At 33.6% G+C, this 23,170-nt stretch overlaps 1 protein-coding gene across 4 annotated transcripts; it reads right to left on the bottom strand.

The window, feature by feature from the left end:
- Window positions 1–1,411: 1,411 nt before the first annotated feature.
- On the bottom strand, window positions 1,412–21,207 carry LOC131635452 (putative disease resistance RPP13-like protein 1). 4 transcript variants are annotated; one of them, XM_058906068.1, is made up of 8 exons: window positions 21,073–21,140; window positions 20,933–20,988; window positions 20,622–20,663; window positions 19,076–19,131; window positions 18,912–18,949; window positions 2,282–5,506; window positions 2,132–2,196; window positions 1,412–1,670 (listed from the first exon to the last, which is right to left on the bottom strand). In XM_058906068.1, the coding sequence occupies exons 6-7, from the start codon at window positions 5,497–5,499 to the stop codon at window positions 2,175–2,177; spliced, it is 3,240 nt and encodes a 1,079-aa protein (XP_058762051.1). In that variant the 5' UTR covers window positions 5,500–5,506; window positions 18,912–18,949; window positions 19,076–19,131; window positions 20,622–20,663; window positions 20,933–20,988; window positions 21,073–21,140; the 3' UTR covers window positions 1,412–1,670; window positions 2,132–2,174. The 4 variants fall into 4 exon arrangements, 3 of the variants coding, with proteins under 3 accessions (XP_058762051.1, XP_058762052.1, XP_058762050.1); XR_009293821.1 differs by lacking the exons at window positions 1,412–1,670; window positions 2,132–2,196; window positions 2,282–5,506 and adding an exon at window positions 5,513–18,291 and having other exon boundaries at window positions 21,073–21,207; XM_058906069.1 differs by lacking the exons at window positions 18,912–18,949; window positions 19,076–19,131; window positions 20,622–20,663; window positions 20,933–20,988; window positions 21,073–21,140 and adding an exon at window positions 6,112–11,441.
- Between the last annotated feature and the right edge of the window lie 1,963 nt (window positions 21,208–23,170).

Below are 23,170 nucleotides of genomic sequence, written 5' to 3'. Positions count from 1 at the left end.
TGTTGTAAAAGATAATATCAAAGTTAATAAAGGTAGCCTACATCAGATTGTAAGGGGTGTTATTTCCATAGGCACATTAGGAACAACTTCAGGGTGAAAGTGAGGCTCAAGAAAGGCGACAAGAAGGACTCTAGTGCTGGAGGGGATATAAGTCACTATCTTAGCCATAAATCAGTGTCAAGAGACATTTCATCGGTGTACGAACTCATGTTTGAAGAGTAACATTTGGAAGCTTTACAAGTAAACATGAATGGATAACTTCAACAAAGATTTGAGGATTTTAGAAAACAAACAAATCCAAGTTTTCATAGACATCCTTCATTCTAGTTGTGCCAACAAAACTCTGACAACACATTACAACAAAGTTGAAGCATATTTTGAATCAGTTCATGTAATTGCGAATAAAAAAATACCAACACAGAATAACAAAGTTGGAGAATACATTAAATCGGTTCATGAAAATTCTGAATAACAACACATAGCTCGTGTAGTTGAAAATCTTAAAGAGGTTGCATTTTCTGTTCCAAGCTTTGCTATCACATCTTCTATTGAAAGGGTTTAGCATTAAAAAATTCAAAATATATTTATAATTGCAACAAGATTATCATTGCCAACATAGTTAATCATTTTTGTGAAAGATATATGATTAGATATACTTATTCTGGTCATGTGATTGATATACTTGAGAATACCAACAAATCAATCACAAAAAGATATTAATTTACAACCAATAGTGGATGAAAACAACATGTTCTGTACCAAAGACTTCACCTACGATCTTAGCATGATATGAAATAAAGGTCGGCATCGATGTTGGCCAGAAACAAAAGTCTGAGTTAGATTTTCAGCATAAACAAAAGGGATGGTCACCTCTCCATCGAAGATAAAGAATGACCGACACACAAAAGAAAGATTATCGATCCAACATTACATAAGGGGCGTGAAAATTATGAATGGAACAGCTCCAAAATTTAAAAAAATACCAATACAAAACAACAGAGCTGGAAAATACTTTCAATCAGTTCATGAAATTCCAAGTTGCAACACAGTTTGCAATAGATGAAAATCTTAAGAGGAGAGGTTGCATTTTCTTTTGTAAGCTTTGCTATCTCATTTTCTATTGAAAGGGTTTAGCCTTAAAAAAATTAAAACAGTACTATATAGCAGCATATTGTTAAAGACGTATGACAGAAACTCAACTTCCAGTGTATGAACTAGGAAGGAATATACAAACAGTAGATTTAAAAGATTAAGAAAGTGGTAGGAAGTGCAAGATCTTTGAGGCTGACTTGCAAGAAAGAGGTCACATAGAGTTGCCACTGTTCAACATCAAATACATATAGTGTTAGATTATTATGGAAAATATCACAGTTACTAGCAAAGAAAAAATGAACACATGGGTTGTACTTGCCTGTGACAAAGAAGTCATTTCTACTGCTCAATTCCGTCAATCTAATGTTGCTGAATACCGTCAATCTTCACAGTAGGGATGTGACTAATTGTATGCCAACGCTCACATCCATCCTTTTTGTACTTCTCCTTAAGTAACGGATAACTGTGAATGATCAAAGTATTAAGGGAGTACCGCGGACTCTCCTGCTATCTTTGAATGAAAATCTCATGAATGTGACAGTCTGATACATATCATGCCTTTGACTTCCATGATAAATCTGTAACATGATTGACAATATATTTATCAAATTGATGTAAACCAAAAAAACTAAACATGAAAAAGTTATTATAGTACTAAGGAAGATAAATGATTTGGTTTAGAAAATGAAAAAGGCCATGAAGTGGTTTTGAGTAACTTGTGTTAATGCAGTACTTGAATTAGACTATAGAAGTTTTATGCTAGAAAAAGCATTTGATGATGAACATGGAATAGCAAATTGAGAGAGTTATGTGCTAGATACAACTCTAAAATAGAAACACACATAACTCATAACTGCTAAACATAGCTGACATCAATGAAAAATAATTATTATAGTCGAAGTCAATACAGAGACATTGAGAAGTGAAGTTGGCCTATATATTATGCAGTGGCGGCTTTGAAAATGAACTGTTAGTTTAACAACAAAAGTGAAAACTGGACAATTAACATTAAACATTCTCTAAATTTTAAATAACTAACTTAAGCCTGCCTCCGTCCGGAAACGTCTGCCAATTGGATCGGCTTACATAGACTCGTCATTGTCACTGTTCAACATCAAATGCAAAGAGAGCTTTATTATTATGGCAAATAAAAAATTAAAAAAAAAATGAACACATGGGTTGTACTTACCTCATTTCCTCTTCCGAAATAAAAGAAGGCTGCTCAAAACCGTCAATCCTCACTTCATGGATGTGACTAATTGTATGCCAACGTTCTCCTCCCTCCTTTTGGTACTTCTCCTTAAGTAATGGACAATCTTCAATCTCCAAATCAAAAATGGAACCCCACTCCTCTGGCAAGTGCTCAAGACTAGGGCAACTGTGAATAATAATATAAACTTTAGATTTGTGGTGGAGACAACCCCAGTCCTCTCTCGAAGCTTTCAATTTAGGACAATTAACTATTTTAAGATCGATCAAGTTGGAAGGGAAACCTCCCATAGGAAAACATTCTAATTCTGGACAATTAGACAGCCCTAGAGCATTAAGAAGGGTGAACAAGTGTGGTGAAAAAGGCAAGGAGGAGGACTTCCATCCTGTTATTGAAAATTCCCAAAGAGAATTATAACAACACAAATCCAAAGAGGGACATTCTACAAAGTCCTTGAAATCCAACTTTAAAAATTTCAGATTGGGATTGTTGATTAATTGAACCATGGGGAACTCGATGTACTGATTTTTAAGAAGGCTGCACCATTTCAAGCTGGATGACAACTCATTTATCAAAATCCGACCACATCTCTTTATTTTTAACCAAATGATATTATCACAAATGGGAATTGATACGGCCAGCAATTTGCAACCACTAATCTCCAATTTCTGTAATGAAGGAAGGTGTTGAGGCAGTGATACCCTTTTCAATTTGGGACAATTTGTTATAGAAAGCTCTGTAAGTAAAGGAAATCCTTCAATACATAACCATTCCTCCAAATTGTTCATGCTCTCAAGTGTAAGAGATACTAAGTTGGGTAAATGACAACCACTTACCCAATTAGGAAAGCTATTACCTCTGTACTTGCTGATGAAGAGTATCTTCAAGTTACTATTTGGTTGAAGAGCCTCCAATACAGATACATTGCTTTCAACTATTGATCCATCCACATCTTCTCTTCCGCCATCAAATGTCATCTCTATTTCTTCCAAATACTTCTTATCTTTCAAACTTCTTGTTGTAACATCTGTATGATCAATGACTTTACCCAACCCTTGAATATGAACTTTTCCACGAAGATGGTTTAGTTTCTCCAATTCCTTAAGATCTGATCCGTTCTGCTCTTCCACTATAAAATAAGCCAAGTTCTGGAGATTGATTAGGCTTCCTATATTCTTTGGTGTCTTCTTTACAGAATAGGGAAGTTCAAGATGACGTAAATTGATGAGTTTGGAAAAATTTGAAGGGAGCTCAGTCAATTTAGAACAGCCATCCAACAAGAGTGTTTGCAAATTATATAGCATACAAATGCTGTCAGGTAACCTTGAAATTCTATTATGAGAAAGATCTAGATAACGCAGAAGCTTTAAATTGCTTATCTCATCAACTAGCTCTGAGATGCCGCAAAAGTATAATGATAACATTCGCAAATATTTTAGTCTTGAAAACATATCACGTTGCACATTGCTGCTTATCAATATACCAAAGTGGCCTTTTAATAAAAGACTACGTAGGCCCTTAAGCTCACAAATTGGCTCTAGTAATTTGTCAACAAAATTTGATTGAAGAGACCATCTAATGTGACGTGTCCTTTCAGAGATACTTTCCACCTTAGCTTCATCCATCCGCATACAAAATTCTCCTGACACTGATATAGCTAAATCATTGATAAGGTCATGCATGTTAAAGTAAGATTGAGCTAAACCATAAAGGTCATACATGTCAAAGTATCTATAGGGGGTTGATTGGAAAAATGAAATTGACTCTAGATCACCAAAAATTTCATTACCCAACTCTTCTTCACTTTTTTCTGTTCTGCAACACTTAAGCAAACCTTCTGCCATCCAAATCCTGATTAAATCGCCTTTATAAAACCAATAACCTTTAGGAAATATAGAACAATAAGCAAAACAACGTTTCTGATTGGAAGGTAGATTATGGTAACTCAATCTCAGCACTGGGTTAATGTTGTTGTCCCCTTCAGATAAACGCCACAAATCAGTCTCCAATATCTTCATCCATTCATGCTGAGAGAATTTTTTTCGCAAGAGTTGGCCCATTGTTTTTACAGCTAATGGCAATCCTCCACACTTTTCCAATATTTTTTTGCCAATTAATTCAAGGTTTGGATTATCGCACACATTTTTGCCATGAAACGCATGTGTCACAAATAAACTCCAACAATCTTTTTTTTCCAATTGCTGTAATTCAAATATCTTTGTGGAATTCAGAACATGTGCTACATCCTTGTCACGTGTTGTCGCAATAATCTTACTTCCAAAAGATCCATGATTAAAAGGAAGTAGTAACTGCTCCCAACAATCCGCATTCCCGTTCCATATATCATCTAAAACAAGCAAGTATTTTTTGCCCGTTAGTACGCGTTGTAGTCTCTGTTGAAGTAAATTGAGAATAGACTCATCATCAGCTGGAGAATGAAATGACTTGAGAATTGCTTTGGTGAGTCCAACAACATCAAAAGATTCAGAAACATAAACCCATGCTTTAAGTTCAAAATGATTCTCAATCCTACTGTCATTGTACACAAGCTTAGCAAAGGTGGTCTTACCCATCCCACCCAGACCAACTATGCTAGATACAGGTGTTTGGTTGTCACTGCCATTGTTTGAAAGTAAAAATTTGATCATTTCATCTTTCTCATCATCTCTACCATATATCTGCGATGCATCCACCAAATAGGAAGTTTGCGGTCTTTCTAAAGGTTTTGAACTAACTCCAACTTCATTTCGAGCCAAAGATCCATTTTTCAATTCCAGCACATCTTTTTGCTCAGCAAGATGCTTTAGATTCTTTAGCAATTCTTTGACTCGAGATTCAAATGGATTAATAAAACTTGAAACATAACCAAAATAGTTATTCCTACTGGTAGTAGGTTGAGATTCAGCTCTTATCTTCTTCAATGGTGCATCAGTGGCAATCTCATCCAAGAGTTGGTCAGCCTCATACATAGCATGTTTAACATCACCAAGCCACTTCTTGACATTTGGTATTTGGTATTGTTTAATCTCTGCATCATCCAACACTTGGTTGATAGACTCGAGTGTAGACTCAAGTTCCTCCACCAACTTGTCAAGCTTGCCTCTACGGAAATAGTCAGTGAAATTACTTGAAGCCAACCTATCAAAAATCACTTGAAAGAAAGACGAAAGGAATGCTCCAGCAACAAGTTCTGCCATGATTTTTCTGTACCACAAAATAAAGGAATTTGAGATGAGTGTAATGCACATGAAAGGATATATATCTGCAGTAATGGTTATGTAGAATATAAACATAGATGTTGTTGTTATTTTTATCTCCGCGCAAATAAACTATTGTAATACTGATTCATACAATAATAATGAAAAGGGCATTGAGCAATTCACTTAAACATATATGTATATATAAATTTAAAGGGCATTGATTCATTTTTGTGTGTTATGATTTAAATTTAAAATAGTAGTACAAGTTATATATCCAAAATAATAGTAGTATAGATTAAAGATAAACTATTGGTATATATAAATATAAATATGATAATAATTTATATATTTAATTTTAATGCAATTTATTGCAAAATACTTAAAGATGTGTAGAGGTTAATGTAAGAGAGACATGTGATGTTGTATTTTTTTTTTATAGGCAAAATTTGTATTAATAGAAAGAGTACAATGGGTACTCAACCATATAAGAGAAAAGAACTATAAGAGTGTCAACTGAATCAAAGCCTAAAATAGAAGGGATAAGTCAATGATTCACAAGACAATCCAAAGGATTAGAACACCAATCAGACCAAATTAAACCATCTGCACCTTTGGTTTTGGCAACAAACGTTCCAAGCCAACACTTTAGCCCTATCAACCACTTCACTAGCCCGCACAACCACTAGTTGAAAGACAACCTCATTTCTACTTGGCTAAATAGCCCAACAAACCGAAAGCCAAACCAAGAGACGATTGCTCTTGTTCATCCTTCCTTTTAGCAAAAAACTAAAACTGCTGAGATTACTACCAGAAGCATCTAACTCAAATTGAAACTACAGTTTCATCCACTCGTAAATTTGCTCTCGAACATAAAAAGGCATAAAACAGTCGAAGAACAGATGGGGAATAATTTCTGAATAAATAGAACAGAGGGGACATCCAAGAGAGTTAGATCCACTGACGATCCCTCTAAATGACAAAGCCTCCTGACTAGCTAACCTGTTCAACAAAAATCTCCATCCAAAAACTAGAATTTTGCTAGGCACATTTGTTATCCAAAGCAGATCCAACAACTGAAAGTAGCACTCATCAATCCGCACCTTCAAACCAAAAGCAGCTTCTAAACCTTGATAACTACTTTTAACCGAGAAACCGTTATTGCTCCTCCACCACATAAAAGAATCCTTCATTTGCTGATAAATCTGAACATCCTGCATAACGGAATAGAGAGATTCCAACTCAATTTCTTCCTCCGCCCGTAACAACCTCTCAGGCTTAAGCTTCACCTCCCAAATCCAAACATTTTCCACCCAAGCCCCCGTCGAAGAAACCGTTATTGTTCTATTCTTACATTTCAATCTATTTATCGAATTTTTCATTAATAAATAGGCTTTTTATCAAACTGAATGAGAATAATATTTTTCTTTAGCCTTAACTTACTTACCTCATCATATGTGCAATCTTCCAAGTGAGTTGTTGCTCAATTCTATGGAGTCGGCCCTTTCCATATTTTGGAGTAATTGAAACTTTTTAAACTATTAACAATTTTTTCAAGATAAGATTCATATCAGAGAGATCTTGCATAAGCGGAGGGTGTTGGTTGACTCATAAGTTATTTTGTGTCTACTGTTTAAGGGTCTATCAAGTTTATTTCTTATTTGTTTGTAACATGCAGAATGTGTGCATCAGTTTAGTATATATTTTTTACGTGGTTGGGGTTATAGTTAGCTCTTCCTAAGGACCTTCCGACTCTTTTTAAGGTGTTTAGGTCATTGGGAGGCATGTTCATCATAAGAGGTGGGTTTTTATGATTTGATATTCGATAGTGTGGTCGTTAAGAAAATCCCATAATGATATCAATTTTTGCAGATTCGTCAACTGGTGTAAAGGATATGGAAGATTAGATCATTTTCACATCATGGAGATGGAATATTGGTAGGTCCACTACGAAACTCTTGTGTTTTCTCCATTCGGCTTAAGAACATTATTGTTTGTTTTAGCCAATAGCATATTGAGAGTCTTTTACCTTTCAGTGACGTTTTTTGGTGGTTTTTTTAGAGTATTTTTTCTACTAATGGTGGTTCCTTTTGGGCTAAGTTTTAGCCTCTTCCCATTTTCCACGGTGTTTGCATTGTCATTGCAATGAATTTTATTGTTTCAACTTTCTCTCTTTTTTGGACCAATGGTTTTGTATTAGACTATCTTGGGACTCAATTTACATATTTTGTTTGTTCTTTCTTTGGTCGTTCTTGTTTTGTTGTTCTTGTAACCTTGGTATGGCATATATTGTGGCTTTTTTAGTTTGCTCGATGTACTTTTGGGGCCTTTAGTTGTCGATTTAAAAATAGAGTGGGACTAGTTTTTGACTGGTTATTTTATTTGAGCGTTGCACTGATGGATGACACCTTTTTTCATTAGTTTGTTTGCAAGTTTGTTTGTTTGCCAAAAGTAAAATACAAGACAATCCTTTGTTGTGTAGGGCTTCCAGAGGTGTTTATGGTTGTTGTGTATTAGAGGAAGCAGACGCGGGAATGGTGAGAAGCTTTGTATATGGTGCTTTGCATAATGAACAGGATTCGCTTCAACCTTAGGGTTGAGGTATTTATTATAAATCTTTAGACCTGGACCTCAAGCTCCAATATAATAATAATCGCTCCTAAGAATATGGAGAGTGAACAACTAATTTCCTATTATTCAGGAGAATGTGATCTTTCCTTTTTTAACTTCCATATCCTAACTATTGTTGGGCTAGGACACGTCAGCATTCACATTCTCACGAATCGAGCGAGTCACCCATAGAGTGGGAGACCAAATCAAGAAATGAGATCCCATCCCAATAAATGGGAGGCCATGGAGTCTCTCGCGTGGGAGATGTTCCACCTCGCATGTCTTAAGAGTTAGGGTACCTCCTCTAGGGGACTTTTACACTTATTCCAATAGACAATCTCTCAAACACGATGTCTTTATAAAATACAAAGTTATTTCAATTGTTTAGCTTAAGTTGTTGAGACAAGACTCTCAATTGAGTCCCTTAGGTGAGACTTTAAGTTGAGTCCTTCGGGTGAGGGTCTTTATTGAGTCCCTTTAGAGAAACTTTAAGTTTATTCCCTTAGGGCAAGAGTTTAATTCGAGTCTCTTAAGTAAGACCTTAAGTTGCATCTCTCTGGTGATACTCTAAGTTAAGTCCTTCATGCGAGGCTTTGAGTTGATTCCCTCATGCAAGACTTTAAGTTGTTTAAGGGCGGGAATGATCCTCCTTTGAAAGTTCAACGTTTAGATTATCTTTTAGAGGGTGGCAAGGATATTCATGTAAAAGCCTGATATTCATGTCAACTTAGGAACGAAATAACCGATTGTAAATAACAATAATATTTTCAAAGAGATTCCCAAATTGATAGGCCAAATGCCTTTTGTATTTAAAGACATAACCAAAAAACAATTAACTATAGTAATATCACACGATAATAGAGTTCCATGTTCTGGGGATGAGTCGTCCACCAGCTCTTCAATCTTGTAGGTTCCGTGAGGTAGTTTTTGACATATGTTGTTGGTCCTTCCTAATTGAGTTATAGTTTCACCTACATGATGGGAACAACAACATGTCTAAGTACTAGTTCTCCTTCTTGCATTTCCCTTAAAAACCCCTTTTGAGTTGTACATTCTGGATGTTGTTTCCTTGGAAAAATATACCTTCATGTGAGCAACATCCCTCTTCTCGTCAATTAGGTCGATTGCGCATCTAATCCCTGCCTCATTCTCTTTCGCATTATATAGAGAGCGCCACCAAGTGGGTGTGTTTATTTCAACAGGTAGCATGATGTCCTTTTCGTATACCATTATGAACGAAGTCTCTATAATGGTTAAATGAGGGGTATATACGGAATTTCGTACTTAAATAGTTTCACTGCCTAAGATAGTATCCTTCCTTCTAGACCTGACTTCTTCAAGACCTCTTGAATGTGGTAGTTGGTTTTCACCATAACGCGATGCCCCTGAAAGTAGGGTATGAGTTTTCTTGTAGTTATCACGACCACCGAGTCTTTCAAAATTTTGATATCGAGCCTCAACACCCTTAAATACTTAGTTCACAAAATGGACATATCGCTCAACTTTATCTATATCTTGGACGAGCATCAAACTCATCGCATGGTTAGTAACAAACAAATAGAGGTAGAAGGGAGAAACTACTATTAGGCGAGTCAAGATGGGCAACGATGTCAGGAAGACCTTTAATTTTGGGAATGCCTCTTCGCACTTGCTCGTCCAAGTGAACATCTCCTTTTTCTTCAAAGTGGCAAATAAATGAAAAGCATTGTCATCTGGACAAGAAAGGAAAAGAGATGGGGAAGATAAATGCCACGTTAGTTGTTGAACCTTTTTAACGTGCATAAGGCTTCTCGTGTCACTGATGGTCTAACACTTATTTGGGTTCACATTTATACCTCCTCTTGGTTAATACAAAACCTAGAAACTTGATCTTGTATGCCAAAGGAGCACTTAGCAAATGCATGTTGTAGTTTTTGACTGACTCAACGATATCTTATAGGTTTGTTGCATGACTCTTCCCTTTTAAGGTCTTTACTATAATGTCATCAATGTATACCTCCAGGTTGTTCCCTATCTATTTAGAGAATACTGTGTCCATGATTCTTTGTTAAATGGCTCCTAATTCTTTAGCCCAAATGGCATGACATTGAAGCAATAATTTATGTGATTGTACATGAATGTTTTCTTGGTCGCATCCATATAATCCATCAAGATCTAATTCCGCTAAGATAATGCTTTTACTGCGAGGTCAATTGCGAGGCGATGTCAGACCACTCTTGTACCTATTCTTGGCATATTTGAAGACTCATGGGCGAACAAGTATATGTTCCTCCTTAGTAGGGCGACCAGCTCTCCCTCCTTAGAAATATATAAGGAGGTGCCTAATTTGGTCACTTGATGTTTCAAAGGCCCAATCCGGACTTCTTTCAAATCCTTCGTGGGAGTGAGCCTTTTATTTTAGGTAAATAATCTAGGGTTCCATCTTGTGACATCTTCCTCTCGTGCTTCTGGCTTAGGGCAATGTTTATGACAACGCGATACTTGAAACTTATTTAAAGGGTAGGCATGACCATCCGTAGCAAGTTGAAGGCAGGATTTCCTAGGATGGCATTGTATGGAAACAAGGCATCCACCACGAGATACCTTACTTTGATTGTTTTTACGCTTTCCTGTGAGCCTAATGTTGTTTCGATTGTTATATATACATGTTTATCTGACAGACTAATCAAAGAATCTTGGAATGCTCTGATGTTGTCTGGGTCAAGCTGAATCCCTTAAAAGGTGCTCCAGAATAAAACCTTTGTCAAGCTTTTAAGGTCGATTGGTACTCTCGCTTTATATTCCATCGTAATATTGCACCAATAATGACCATAAAATCATTGTTGTGAGGGATAATTTTAGTGTCGTCTTTAATGGAGGTGATTTTGAATTTTGGCTCTCTTCCAAAGTTTTGGTGATGTTACTAGGTATGATATTTACCGTAAAAACGTGCCTGACATACTTCCTCAAAGAGGAACGAATCTCCTTTATATGTGAAATCCGGTTGTTGACAATTCTCTGAGAACTTTATTTTATACTTTTTATTGATGTATTCAAAGTATCAACAAACCAACATTTATATACTCTTAAATTTATTGATAAAAGGATTACTTTTTAAAAAGTTATTTTTTTAAAAAAAATTTTGATATATATTTTGGTAATTTCTTTATGCATTCGTATGTCTTCTTACATACTCGCGGCGAAATCTTCAAAATACTTCTATTTTTTGGATGTGCATCGAAGACACACTTTTTTATATAAATGGTGATTTCGGATATGCATATCTGAATAGATTTTTTTGAAAAGAGGTGACTTTGGAGATGCACATCAGAAATAACTCAATTTTTTGTCTTAGAATTTTTCGAATATGCATATTCGAAAAAACTCAATATTTGTTAAAAAAATTAAAATCAAGATGAATTAATTGTATTAATCAAAATATATAATTAAATACATACCATTTTAATCAAGATATATAATTAAATATAAACCATTTTTATCAAAATATATAATTAATTAAATATTTAAATCAACACATTATTCTCATATAAAATTAATTAAAAAATTAATATAAATTAAAAATTATAATGCTTATAAATTAAAATATTCCTATATAAATTAAAATTTTATTTAATCTTCTATTCCTTATTTATAACCATTTGTATTTAAGTTATTCTTTATTAATAATAACTCACTCTAATTATTATATAATTATATTATAAAATAAATATTATTTCAAAATAAAATAAACTTTTTTTTAATATTAAATACTTCAGATATGCATATCCAAATTAACCAATATTCCATTTTTTTTAAATGCGTTTTTTCGGATATGCATATCCGAAAAAACACCTGAAATTTTAAAGGCATATGCATATCTGAAAGGTGATAAGAACGTAATAAGAGTGTCTTCGAATATGCATATCTGAAAGGTATTTTGGGAATATTATGGGTGTTTTCCACTATATAAAGGCATAAAATAATTTCCTATGTTTTTTAAAGCGTTTGTGAGCCTATTAATAAATACATGTTTATGTCATTACTTATCAAAATTAATCTTTCAATTTATAAAAAAAGGAATTTGAAAAAGTTCGTAACATTTAAAAAAAATTATAAAAAAAATTTAAAAAAATAAAGTTAAAAGAAATATCTTCTTTTAATTCTCATGGATAAGAATCTATGAATTTTTTTCCATAGTCAAATGTTTAATATTTTTTAATAAAAAGAATATAGATTAAAAGTAATATTCTTTTCTTTTTATTTTTATTTTTATTAGAGAGAGGGATAAATGCCCGGAGAAAGAAAACTACAGACAAGTAACTCTATGAATATTAATGTTGTTATAATCTGCTCTACGAATATTCTCAAAATTAATAGGACAATCCGTGAAAATGCTATACTCTTCCTTCAGGAAAAAACTATGGTTTGTCAGTGCATCAACCACTTGATTAACTTTCCTATGAACATGGACGATTTCCAACTCCCAGTCTAGATCCCACATACTAATTATCTTGGTCGCGAGATTATTCCGTCCTAGATGGATAAGTCTCATCTCTTTGACATTCTGAACCACTATCAATGAATCCACCCTCAGCTCTACCTTACAAAAGTGTGTATTCCTAGCAAGCTGCAACTCTTCATAGAGACCCCATAGTTCATCGAGATAAGGGTCCCCTCTCCCAATAAATTTCAAACCCATTAATTCATTCACTGACACCCCCTCGAATCACACCGTCACAACCAATAATACCATTTTTACAAGCTCCATCGATATTAATGCAAATCCACCCACTTTTAGGAGGGACAAAGTGAATTTTCATAGTAATTTCTCTTCCCGTACAACAGTCTTGCATAATTCCATCTGATATCTCATAACATCCAATCACCCTCCCCACTCTCTCCACCTGATTATGCGGCCGAACGAAACCTTCATTAAACTTCTCTTTATTCCTCCACATCCACAGCATATAGCAAGCATTCGCCCAAAATATGTCTCAATTTTCTGGCCAACCAAGATTTCGTTTATTGCATAAATTCCTGTTCATCCATGACGACAGGTTACACATGAAAAAGTTATACCTTTTCGTAATTGGGACAATACTGCACCAAAATTGATACGCCAATTTACTGTCCTGCACCACGTGAAGAGCAGTTTCCGGGAAGCCATGACAGTAGTCACAATTGCGTATGCCAAGTCCCATACGGTGCTTCCGTACATTAGTGAGCAATCGATTATGCTTAACTTTCTAAACAAACACCCGAACCTGCTCTGGGGATTTTAGCCGCCATATCCAAATCCAAGTCGTGTTTCTCTGCCTATTGCTGAAAGTTGCACATTTTGTAGTACATGTTAGCAATAGAGGTCTGTTTTGGATCCGTATCCCAGCTCACCCTCTCATCAGCACTGTAATTGTCACGTGGAGCCAGGATAACGCTTATTTTTCCTAAGAATCATGCAGGAATCCACTGTAGCATACTCCAATTCCATTGTCCGTCAAGAACAACATCGGCCAGCTTTGCATTATTGCAATTTGCTGGTATATCCAGCGATATCTCAGCCAGCTTAATACCTGCGGTAATCCACGTATCATAACACAACTAAATGGTTCCCCCATCTCTAACTAGCCATTACTTATAATATTCCATCAAAGGCCATAACTTGATTATACTTCTCCATAAATGAGAATCAATAGGCCGCACTTCCATATAATTACCGCAGTTATTTCACTGGTATTTTCCATGAAGAACTTGACACCACAAGTCTTGTGAAGTAGTCTGCAGTCCATGGACTAGCTTCATAATACATGCCTTATTCATTACATGAAGTCGCCGAAGCCCCAATCCACCAAGGATTTTCGGTTGAGTGATCATCTCTCAACCCACTGCATGATACTTCCGTCGAAACTCCGTATCCCCCCATATAAACTGCCGCTGAATCTTATGAATTTCCTCTACACTAGTTTTTGTAAGCATACGCTTCATCATAGGATAAATTGGTATGGCCTCCAAAATGCTCTTAGCCAACATTATTCTCCCCGCAAAAGAAAGTTGCTTTTCCTTCCACTTCACGAGCTTAACCTTTACTTGGTCAACGACGTACTCAAAATCTTTTCTCTTGGGAGCTTTACCGGTGAGAGGCACTCCAAGGTACTTTCTAAGGACATTGGTCTCACGAAAACCAGAAATGCGAAGGATATCCTCTTTACTTCTTCTACTCAAGTTAGGCAAAAACAATATACTAGTCTTCTCATTACTCATTTGTTGGCCTGAAGCCTTGCAGAAAACCTCCAAAGTTCGCATAACACACCTAATCTGGACCATATTAGCTTCGCCAAACAGTAATAAGTCATCCACAAACATCAGATGGGAGATAACTGGACCATTTCTACCAGCCCTAGGAGCTTTCCATCTACTTTCATTCACTTCTTCACTGATAAGATGCGAGAGCTTGTCCATGCACAACACGAACAAATACGGCGATATTGGATCACCCAGCCTGATACCTCTCAGCACACAAAAGAACTCTCTTCTAGCACCATTCCATTTCACTTTCATTTCCACAGCTGAAATTGCATGCAGTATCACATTCAACATACTACCCGGAATACCAAATTTAACAAGCACATGCTCTATAAAATTCTAGTTTAATTTATCATATGCTTTTGAAAGATCCACTTTAATTACAAAGTAACTATTACATCCCTTTGCTTTCATCATAGTGTTCACCATTTCCTACGCAATAGTAATATTCTCGTGTACGTTCCGTTTGGTAAGGGGATATGAGTAACGTCATACAATCTTCCAATTTGTCAACTAACCACTTCGTGACCACATTATAAATGGAGTTGCACAAAGATATTGGCCTGAACTGGCTAATAAGCTCTGGATGCGAGACTTTTGGAATAAGGTAGATATCCATTTAATTCATTTCTTTCAACACACGTTATCCTTAACTATATCCCATGATTTTTTATAAGAATCAGTGGGAAATCCATATTGCCCTGGCGCTTTCTGCGGATGCATATTAAAAACAGCTTTTCTAACTTCTTCATCTACAATAAGACCTTGTGGCAATTCTCACATCCTACCTCTGATCTAACGAGAACAACTTCTTGTAGAACGTCGTCGCCATATTACTGAGCAAACTAGCATCCTCAATCCATTCACCATTATCAGTCCACAGCATTAATATATTTTTCTGTCGACGTAGCATAACCTCTTTGATATGGTAATACCGAGTATTCATATCACCATCCCGCAACCATTTTGCACGGGAACACTGATGCCACATGAATTTCTCCGGCTACAATTTAGCATCCAACTCAGCCTGTAAACGAAGCTCAAGCGCACCGAGTCCTCAATGGAAAATTCTAGCTTGAATGCGCTTCTAAATACCACCCAGCCGCGCTACCAGTTCTTTTTTAAGGTTACGAACTTGATTAAAACTAGTAAGCTTCCACTCCACACTATTAGTATGTATTGTATGAAGATTCTGCCAAATAGTTGAGCCTGGATCCCAATTGCTTCTTAGCATAGTATAGTAGCTATCCTCGAGTAGCCACACACTCTTAAACTTAAATAGATTTGGAGGACACACATGTGAACCATCGAAGGGAGATAACGACAAAGGGTGATGATACAAAAAACTCAACTGCGAAAGCACCTTAACATAACCGTCGGGGAACATAAGTCTCTAGTTGTCATTTATAAGGGCTCTATCAAGCCTTTCCCAAATCCTTTTCCCTCCATGATACATAAGCTCTCTCCAAGTATATTTAGCACCCCAAACCATGCATCCATTAGCTAACATCTATCCACTCTTTCCTGAATTTTCCACACTTATTAAGGCTCACGGGTGCCCCACCTCTCCTCTCATCTGCACACATAATGTCATTAAAATCTCCTAGGCCTCCGTCATATGTCAAGCAATAGCTCTTAAGTTATCCCAAAGAATGCTCTAATTCACCTATGTTGGGCTTGCGTATAGTGTAGTAAATAACCATTTAGCACAACTAGTGTAGTTCACTTATAGATGCACATACTGTAGAGACTATTCCACTAGCTGAACATCAATGGAATTTGAACGCCAACCAATAACGATATCACCAGCATATCCCATATTATCAGACGTAACAAAACCATCATACCCTAGCAACTCAAAGGCTTTCTTCAACCTCAGCCTGGCATCGTTTTTCCATAATTACCAGTAACAAAGGTCTCCATTTAATTACATATTCAGTGCAATAACGATAAAAATTCTTGTTAGCTGCTCCACGGAAATTCCACACAAGTATGCTTTTTGGTGTATTCATCATAAACAATGATTATTTAGAGTTAACAACCAGCCTCACTACAACTCTCCATCAAGATTTTCCTTTACAACCTCCGTATTCGAAGAAATCGGTGTAGATTCTATGACTTCTTGAAGTTGATCCGACCTGGGCTCCAAAATCTCACTTGCGCCGAGGCTGTATTTCCCCAGGCCTGCATAATGCAGGCCTTTACTAACATCTGGTGGCTTGGCCTTATAAGTATCATCATTTTGGAGTAGCTCCAAAACTGGCCCACCCTGGTAGCTTGTGGCTCTAATGCTCCTGTTTTCTTCATGTTGCATATCGTTGTGACAATGCCTCATTGGCTTGAATTGGTTCTTAAATAATGCCGCCAGTTTACTTGCTTCCATAACACCTATGTTATTCTCCATAGCATTACGCCCAACATTCTTACTCACTATCTTCCCTTTAAAGCTACATGTGACCCTTGCCCTAAGATTGATACCTCTTTTGCTTTTTTCATGATTAATATTTTGACCACCACTATCCACTTTTAAACCCTTTGATTTGCTTGGAGGATCTTTCGTTATTCTTGTTGTTGCTTTATTCCTTTCCAGGCTTTGTCTCATACTAACAGTCTCATCCTCTTTTTGCTTCTGAGCATTAATTATCTTGACAAGCTGAACCTTCTTAGATATCACATGTTCCCCCAATTGAACTATCTCTATGATTGGCTCACTATTCACCTCCACATTGGCTTCTCCACATACAAAAACCTCGTCCGCCTGATTTAATGCAGAAAAACGTGACCCTTGTTGCTGCCTATCCACCACCACCACATCAGGCCCTTGTCTCACCATTCCAGCACCATTCAACTGCCTTTGTCCTTTAATACTCAGGTTTTACGCTGTTTTTGAACCACTTTCCAAGGTCCATTGCTCATTTCTCCAAGCTGACCTCCCACAATTGTCTGGTTCCCAGCCCTCACTCCTCCCTCACATGCAAGTCCTCCAGTATTAGATTTTAGCTTGTCAAGACATCCCTCAATGTGGTATTGTCGTACACCTAACATGAAGGTTGCCAATAACGCCTTGGTTAGATCAACCTCCACACATATCCTAGCATACTTCCCCCATTCGTGCATGATCGTATTCTTGTTCATCTTAACTGTCTTTCGAATTCTGTTGCAAATGTTATGTAGAATTCCACTGTCGTAATATTCAATCGGCAGCTCTGCAATTCTCACCCACACCACAACATTCTTAATTGTATCACTTTGAGGGTGGAAGTTTGGACACCATTCCTTGACTGTAAGATAATGATCGTATATAAACTAAGGCCCATTCAATGTTGCTACCGCATGATCTTGCTCGTGGGAAAAGGTAACAAGAAAATAATCATTACTAAGGTCAATAATTATTATTATTCCTTTTTTTCACCCACATGTGCTTCAACCTTGTCTCTAATGCCTTGTAACTGATTCTCCTACCCAACAACTTAACTATAAAACCTCTCAACCTTTCTTCCATGGCTTATGGATTCCTTTCTCCTTAGTTTTGGATAAAATAAACAAGGGATAAAATAAACAAGGGACCGTCGTACCTTCCAATTTTTTGATCCTCCACTGTTATTGCTTCCACAAACTCGTCGTCTTCCTCATCATCACTTTCCATGCCAACACTCTTCTCCTCTGCATCCTTAGTCTCGACACCATTGCCATCTAAAACCGTATCTTTGTAAGACCTACTCGTTGTGGTGATAGTTACGGCTTTCAATGCATGCAACATCTCGTTCATCACACTTTCCATGACCATTCCATCTGCAACCTTACTACTGTTCTCAGTCTCCTTCGCACGCTTGGCACTCTGAACCAACTGGTCTTTCTCCTCCAAGGACTTGCCTTTTTTGAAAACTAGGGTTTTCCCAAACCCTAACAGAGCGCTCATATTAAAGGGTTTGATATATGATTAAAAGTAGTATTCTGATTATAATGAAATGTTATTTTCATTATAAAATAATTTTTTTTAAGTGAAAAAATTTCAAGCAAAAATACTATTTACAAAAGTTTATTAATAATTAGTTAATAAAGCAATTATATTAAAAAACTTTTAACTTTTGTAGAAGTATATTTTCTTAATTTTTAAAATTATTCTTTCTCATATTAATGACAGTAACAATATAAACAAAATTTTTAAAGTTAGCCATTGTGTTACAAAATTAATAATATTTTTTATTTTTTTTTAATATTCTAGATTAATATTAATTTTCAAAAGAAGAATGTAATATCATGGTGGATTTGGAGTTTGTACCATATATTTCCTTTATATTCTCAAATTTAAGGTGCGGCTAATTTTTATTTAAAGATATTAAAATAATTACAATTTTATGTTTACTTTTAATAATTGAATAAATATATATTTTTAATAATATAAAAATAAAAGACCAATTAATTTAAAATTGAATGTAACTGAAAATTCAAATAAAAGTAGAAAATTAGTATTCACTAGAAGAAAATAAAAGAAATATTCACAAAAGAGAGAATTAAATTACCAGTAAATATGTGAGGAGACAATAATTTCTCACCAAACCTGAAAATGAAAATAAAAATTAGGATAAAATCTAACAGATTAGAGGTACCACAATTAAAATATGAAGTAAAAGATTTTTCACTCAAAAAAGAATAAAAAAAATGTAGAAAGAGAAAAGGAAATTACCTATAAGTATAGGTGTAAGCAAACAAGTGAAGATTTTATCTTCTAGAAAAGAGAACCTGATAATAATATTTAGAAAATTAGAGACAACAAAAATTATGCAAGTTAAGAGATTACTTGATTGAGAAATGGAAGAAATAAAGCGGAATGAGAAAAGGTTTAGAGGGCACACAAAGTATGATTGATAGAGATGAAGTTTAAAATGGGAGAGAATGAGAAAGAAATAGAAAAGGAGAAAAAAATAGAAAAAGAGCTTTCATGGTGAAGTCACACAATTGACAATTGATTTTTTTGGTGAAGTCATTTTAATTTGTCAATAAAATAACAAAGGATGTGACATGAGCAAGAAATTTATCGTAAATTTTTTTAAATAAAATTATATACAAATTAAAAGAATATTTATTTGATTTTAAATGAGACAATAATTTATAATAATTTTTATTTGACAAAAGTGATTTTACAATTTAAATAACAATTTTACTTAACTAATTTATTTTTTATCGTAATTAAATAAATTTATCAGCCAATATATTTGAGATTAAAAAAGCAAATTTATTTATATTTTTTTTTTATTATGGTGGTAATTTTTGTTAATAAAAAGAATTAAAATTAGAAAATAATATAAATATTAGAATAATTTTTGTGCTTTAAATTTGTTAGAAATTTAAATACAATATTAATAGATATGAGGATACATATTAAATGTACCGTATAATTATATGTGGTTCTGAATAAATCAACATTGCTTTTCATTAGTCAGATTAATCGATTAATGACTTCATAAAAAAGTTAATTGTGTGACTTTATCATAAAATTTTGCAGTAGAAAAATGATTAATTAATGGGTACGCATCCACGCATATCAGTCTTAATATTTTTTGAAGTGCAAACAATTTCAAGAAGTAATATTATTTACAAAAATATATTAATAATTAGTTAAGAAAGCAGTTATATTAGAAACTTTTAACTTTTCAACAAAATGTAGAAGTATATTTCCTCAATTTTAAAAAAAAAATATTTCTCATATTAATGACAGTGACAATATAAACAATATTTTTAAAGTTAGTCACAAATATTATCTTATATATTGTTTTTTTTTAAATATTCTAAATTAATATTAATTTTCAAAAGAAGAAAATAATCTGCCTTTATATTCTCAAATTTAAGATGCGGCTAATTTTTATTTAAATATATTAAAATAATTATAATTTCATGTTTACTTTATTTTAAACAAATTAAAAACAAAAATTAAATTAATTTAAAATTGAATTTAATTGTAAATTCAAATAAAAGTATAAAAGTAGGAGAAAATGGGTGATGCACTGACAGTGTAAAAAAGTTTTACACTATCAACCAATCACGACCATGAATCAGGACAAGTCAGACTGTAATTTAAAAAAAAACTTATATGACATGGCAAAACGATTTGTTTCTATTGGATGACAGTGTAAAACTTTTTTACACTGTCAGTGCACTACCTTTAACCTCTAAAAGTAATACTCACTGCAAGAAAACAAAAGAAATATTTACAAAAGAAATAAATAAATTACCCGGAAATACGTGAGGAGACTATACTCTCACCGAAAACCTGCCTGAAAATGATGAATAAAAATTTATGATAAAATCTAAAAATTTAGCGGTAACACAAAATTAAAATGGTTAACACTTCTGTACCCTTGAATTTGGTTGGGTACTGGTACCTTCTTCCAATCAAATGAAGATATTCAATGCCACATTATTTCTTATTATTATTTTATTTTAAAAAATTTAAAATTTTATATTAATTAACATTAAGGTATTGGTATCCAACTAAAACTCAAGGGTAAGAATTTGCCAATATATACGAAGTAAAAAACATTACCAATAAGTATAGGTGTAAGCAAACAAATGATGATTTTATCTTCTAGTAAAGAGAACCTGATAATAATATTTAGAAAATTAGAGACAACACAAGAGGGATGGAGAGAATAAGAGATCTGAGAATATTTAGAGAGAGATTACTTGATTGAGAGGTGGAAAAAATGAAGTGGATTGAGAGATGAACTTTAAAATGGAAGGGAATGAGAAATAAGTAGAAAAATGATTGAGCTTATTTTAGCAACGTGTCTTCCTACATACCATGCAACTTCCCACCACTTGTTAGGAAAGGGAGTGTGTAAGACTTTTATCATTGACTAGAAAATTATAGATGATAATTAATGGGTATGCATCCACGGATACGTGGAATTTTGTATATTTTTTAATAAGTTAATAATTGGAATTTTATATATTAAAAATAAATAAATAAATAATATGTCTTATATTCAAATTCACATTTTTATAGTTAAATATCCCTATAAAATTATTAATTTATTAGTTTAATGTGGTTGTATATACAATATTTTTAATTATATACTACAAATCTTAAATTTTTTATATTAATCATACAATAAATTTTTTATTTTTAAATTAATAATAATTAATCAAATATATGCATGTTCAACAATTAGTTCAAAAATCAGATAGAAAATAACATGATACAGTCATTACCTTTGTCTTAGCCACTTACCTAATAAATTAGATTTAGGTTTTATCAAAGTTTTACTAACTTAATCGTTTTATATTAAATATGTATTTTTTCAAATAGAAAATATTTTCTCTTAAAAGAAACAATAAAATACTAATACAAAGAAGTTCATAACTCATTATTAGCTTAAACAATATTATGATATTCATTCATTATTTTGAACATTCCATTGTTCCAAATAGTTTGATTAAAATTATTGAAAAAACAAATCATCAAACTTAAATCATTATTAAGTATGTAAGTGGAATAATATTGATGGAAAACTAAGAATGAAATTTAGCTATTTATTTATGATTAACAAATAAATAAAGTATTTGAAATTTAAATTTAAAATCACAAATCAATATTAACTTAAATTTGCAAATTAGCAAGTCAATATTGATAATTTTTAAAAATTAAATAATTTTAACTCATAATAACTATTAAGCTCAATGTTTTAAAAACCGGACCGATCATCAAACCGGCGAGGGTACTGGGTCACTGGTTTATTGGTCGAACTACTGGGTCATTGGTCGAACCGCATGACCAAACCGGATTAAACCGGATAACTCGGTTTAATAAACCGGTCATTATAACCAAACTATATAGGTATAAAACTAGTCGAACCAGATCATTCAATCTCTAAAAAAATATAATTAGCACTTAAATTTTTGAAAAATATCATATGATAAATTCACTAGTTAATAAATTAAATTCAAATTTAAATATAAGTATCAACACATAATTTGTTAATATAGTTCTAAAAAACCAAGTGATGTTTTTATCATATAAAATAAGTAAAACTGTTTTAAAGCCCTCATTTTTAAAATAATTCCCTTCTTTCATGAATATATATTAGTTCTTACAACTTCAATTGTTTTTTTATATACTCTCAAAGTAAACATCCGGATGCATGTTATTGAAAAATTCATAATTAATTTTATTTTTAGATATATTGCATAATTTATTTAGTTAGACAAACAAATTTAATATGTTTTTTATAAATAAAAAAAGAAGGAAGTTTCTGTTAAAAAAAAACTACAAGGAAGTTTCTGTAAAAAAACTAAAAGGAAGTAGTATTTAATCAATAATATTATACTCTGTCCAAGCCTTTGAAAAAAAATACTTATGTAAAATTCTTACAAATCATTTACAATATATTGAAAAAATCTCAAACTAAAAAAACAGAGATATAGTAGTAGTTTGTAGGTATCTATCTCAAAATCTCAAAATTTCACATTAGTAAAAGTACTTGTAGGTATCCATCTGTTTTTCCCTTCATTTTATTTAAGAAACAAAAAAATTGACAAAATGGAAGTCTGCAAGATATCAAAATAAAAAATTGACAGCAGTAGTTTGGATCAAGTCACCAAAAAGAACAACAACTCTCAGACAACAAATCAAAAATTTCTATTTCAATAATTTTAATTTCAACTTGAACTAACCCTAATTTTTAACACATATCAGAATAAAAATAAAAAAACATATGGTAATGTGGCGAAAAAAAAATCCTTCGGCGGTGTTGATATGCAGACGGTACGGGGTGATATCCAG

This window comes from Vicia villosa, unplaced genomic scaffold, assembly GCF_029867415.1.
Source record: "Vicia villosa cultivar HV-30 ecotype Madison, WI unplaced genomic scaffold, Vvil1.0 ctg.001488F_1_1_2_unsc, whole genome shotgun sequence".
In the NCBI taxonomy this organism is placed as follows: Eukaryota; Viridiplantae; Streptophyta; class Magnoliopsida; order Fabales; family Fabaceae; genus Vicia; species Vicia villosa.
The sequence above is the reverse complement of the archived record's forward strand: the minus strand, read 5'-3'. Positions and strand labels throughout refer to the sequence as shown.